This window comes from Entelurus aequoreus, linkage group LG08 (assembly GCF_033978785.1).
Source record: "Entelurus aequoreus isolate RoL-2023_Sb linkage group LG08, RoL_Eaeq_v1.1, whole genome shotgun sequence".
NCBI classification, from domain to species: Eukaryota; Metazoa; Chordata; class Actinopteri; order Syngnathiformes; family Syngnathidae; genus Entelurus; species Entelurus aequoreus.
The window spans coordinates 19,965,220-19,968,779 of NC_084738.1; the positions used below are offsets into that span (position 1 = coordinate 19,965,220).

The window sequence follows — 3,560 nt, forward strand, 5'->3', positions numbered from 1 at the left end:
AATTATAAGAGAGACAAAACTCAAATAGAATTTGAAAATCCAAGAAAATATTTTAAAGACTTGGTCTTCACTTGTTTAAATAAATTCATGAATTTGTTTTCTTTGCTTCTTATAACTTTCAGAAAGACAATTTTAGAGAAAAAATACAACCTTAAAAATGGTTTTAGGATTTTTAAACACATATACCTTTTTACCTTTTAAATTCCTTCCTCTTCTTTCCTGACATTTTAAATCAATGTTCAAGTAAAAAAAAAGTTTTTATTGTAAAGAATAATAAATACATTTTAATTTAATTCTTCATTTTAGCTTCTGTTTTTTCGACAAAGAATATTTGTGAAATATTTCTTCAAACTTATTATGATTAAAATTCAAAAAAATTATTCTGGCAAATCTAGAAAATCTGTAGAATCAAATTTGAATCTTATTTCAAAGTCTTTTGAGTTTCTTTTAAAAATTTTGTTCTGGAAAATCTAGAAGAAATAATGATTTGTCTTTGTTAGAAATATAGCTTGGTCCAATTTGTTATATATTCTAACAAAGTGTAGATTGGATTTTAACCTATTTAAAACATGTCATCAAAATTGTAAAATGAATCTTAATCAGGAAAAATTACTAATGATGTTCCATAAATTCTTTTTTTAATTTTTTCAAAAAGATTCGAATTAGCTAGTTTTTCTCTTCTTTTTTTTCGGTTGAATTTTGAATTTTAAAGAGTCGAAATTGAAGATAAACTATGTTTCAAAATGTAATTGTCATTTTTTTGTGTGTTTTCTCCTCTTTTAAACCGTTCAATTAAGTGTAAATATAATTAATTATTAATAATAACATAGAGTTAAAGGTAAATTGAGCAAATTGGCTATTTCTGGCAATGTATTTAAGTGTGTATCAAACTGGTAGCCCTTCGCATTAATCAGTACCCAAGAAGTAGCTCTTGCTTTCAAAAAGGTTGGTGACCCCTGCACTATAGAGTACAACTTGTTTCAAATGGAATACAATTGAATATGTTACAGTTTTGAGGGACGCTAATATTTTGTGTCCTGAGGGAGAAATGTGAGGTTAATAAAGTTAGTATGCACCCCCACCCCTTGACATGAGTGCTCCATGGAGGACCACGCAGACGGTGCCGGATCAACGCCCTCTAGTGTCCGCCACCGAAACTCCCCCCCTTTCTACTATCTAAATCCGAATCCCTTTTAATCCCGCAATTAGTTTCCGAGTAGAAGAAAGTCCATCATGCCGCATAATGAGTGCTTAGCATGGGAAAGTTGAGCTATCCGTGTCCATTTATAGCCCCTTAATTACGCGCCTTATTTTCTGACCCCTGAGTTCAACGGGGCCAATTCCTGTGCAGACCCGAATCCCGGGCGAACAAAGGTGGAATGTGATGCCTCCCTTCCTTCCTCCCCGAGCTCCGTGGACTGCTCTGCCACTGACAAGCGTATTGAAACCATTAAGTGCATCCCCACGCAATAATTCTGCCACATGCGCAGCTTCTTTCAAATCGCTTGCGCGCGTTAGGACCCTGTTGATTGTGCCTGACATTTTCCACGTCGCGAGGGGAGGGAGGTGGGCTGTCAATCAAGTGAGAGTGGCCGAGGGTGGGCAGGCCCCCTCTGACACTTTGTAACGTCGGAGGGGGATATTTAACTTGGGACCCGAGAGCGCCCACTCGCTTGCAGACACGCTCACCCACGCACTCTCTCTCTCTCTCTCTCCCTCTCTCTCTCCCCCCGCATACCCACTCTCACACTCCTCCAGCGAGGACACAACTCAAGTGAGAGGAGCTTCTGGAAGCAAGGATTTTTTTCTTTTCTTCTCCTCCCTCTCTCCACACATTTGCAGGACGCCATGCATGAGAATTAGGAGCCGTGCGCGCATGCATGCAGGACACATGAACCGCCATGCTCGTCGTGACGTGGAATAATTTATAACCGGGCTGGTGGGGTGTTTTTTTTTTTTTTTTTTTTTTTTTTGGTGTTTTTTTTTTTTTTTTTTTGGTGTCCCTTTTTCTGGAATATTACAAGAGAGCAATCCTCGGCATAAGTGGGGAAGAAAAGGAGAATGATTGCCGGGTGCGCACGCACTGCAGCCTTGTTCCCATGCAGCTCTGTCATCCGAGTCGTCGCCATGACAACCGAGAGGAGCCCGAAGTGAATCCGAAAGAGTTCCAATTGACGACATTTTTTGCCGCGGCAGGGTCTATTTAAAGTGTCCTTCCTAAATAGAAGCGTGCGTAAAAAGCGCCAACAACCCCGCCCCCCCTGCAGAGAGGAACCATGGTACCGGTGCTCCTCTACACGCTCCTGTGCGTCCACCTCGGAGTGTGCCAGCACTACCTTCGCCTCCGTCCGTCCCCCAGCGACCACCTACCGGTGCCCGACCTCAAGGAGGACCCCGACCCGGATTACGACCCCCGGGAGCAGGACTTGTCCGAGCGCGCTCTGAGGAAAAAACTGGGCAGCCACTTCGACGCCAACTTCATGTCCGTGGGCGCGCCGGCGCTCAGCAACTCCTCGGCGCCGGACGTCAAGCTGCAGGGGCCCATGCCCAACGACATCAAGAAGCTGGAGCTCACCGAGACCCCCTACGGGAAGCGCGTCAAGGTGGGCAAGAAGGCGCGCAGGAAATTCCTCCAGTGGCTGTGGACGTACACGCACTGTCCCGTGGTGTACGCCTGGAAGGATTTGGGGGTGAGGTTCTGGCCGCGCTACATCAAGGAGGGCAACTGCTTCTCGGAGCGCTCCTGCTCCTTCCCGGAGGGCATGTCGTGCAAGCCCGTCAAGTCCATCAACAAGATCTTGCTCAGGTGGTACTGCCAGGGCTTTCTAAGACAGAAGTTCTGTACGTGGATACAGGTGCAGTACCCCATCATCTCCGAGTGCAAGTGTTCGTGCTGAGGAGGTGTGGAGTGGACTGCTTTCTATTGCACTGTTAACTCTCTACAGAGGTGGGCACCATAGCAAATCTATTTTTATAAATATATATATATATATATATTTACATATATATATATATATAGCATTTTAAAGTGAAACACCAACATTGTACATATTTAAGAGGAATGCAGCTATTTTTTCTAATTGAACCAGGACCATATTTTATTGGGGGGGGTGTGGGGGGGGGGGTGAGAGATGACACCATGCAGCACTTCATATGGAAGAGCTTTTTTTTTTTTTTTTTTTTTTTTTTTTTAATAGACATTGAAGATATGCTATATCCACTTCTCCAAGAGGTGACTTTTTTTTTTCTCCTTTGTTGTTGTTGTTGTTGTTTGTTTTTCAACTGACTGTTATTTCACTGCAATGCTGCCTAGAGTTGTTGTTTTTTTGTATAATATTAATATCATTATTAATTAAGGAAAAAAAACACACACACACAGAAGTTGAGGTTAAAGATTATATATAAATAAAGGCGTGAACTCAGCTTTTTTTTAAATTTTTTTATTCCTCTTTCGGGGAATACATAGTATTGTAGAAATATGTATGTTTTATTTATTTGTTTTTGTGAGTATAGAGCAAAAGAGAATAGCAGAGTATACCGGAATTGCAAAAAAAAAAAAA

General features: G+C 41.7%; 1 protein-coding gene across 1 annotated transcript; it reads left to right on the forward strand.

The window, feature by feature from the left end:
* Window positions 1–1,835: 1,835 nt before the first annotated feature.
* Window positions 1,836–3,086, forward strand: nog2 (noggin 2). The gene has a single exon (XM_062054883.1). It carries the CDS (start codon window positions 2,277–2,279, stop codon window positions 2,895–2,897), a length of 621 nt encoding a protein of 206 aa, XP_061910867.1. The 5' UTR covers window positions 1,836–2,276; the 3' UTR covers window positions 2,898–3,086.
* The last annotated feature ends 474 nt before the right edge of the window (window positions 3,087–3,560 follow it).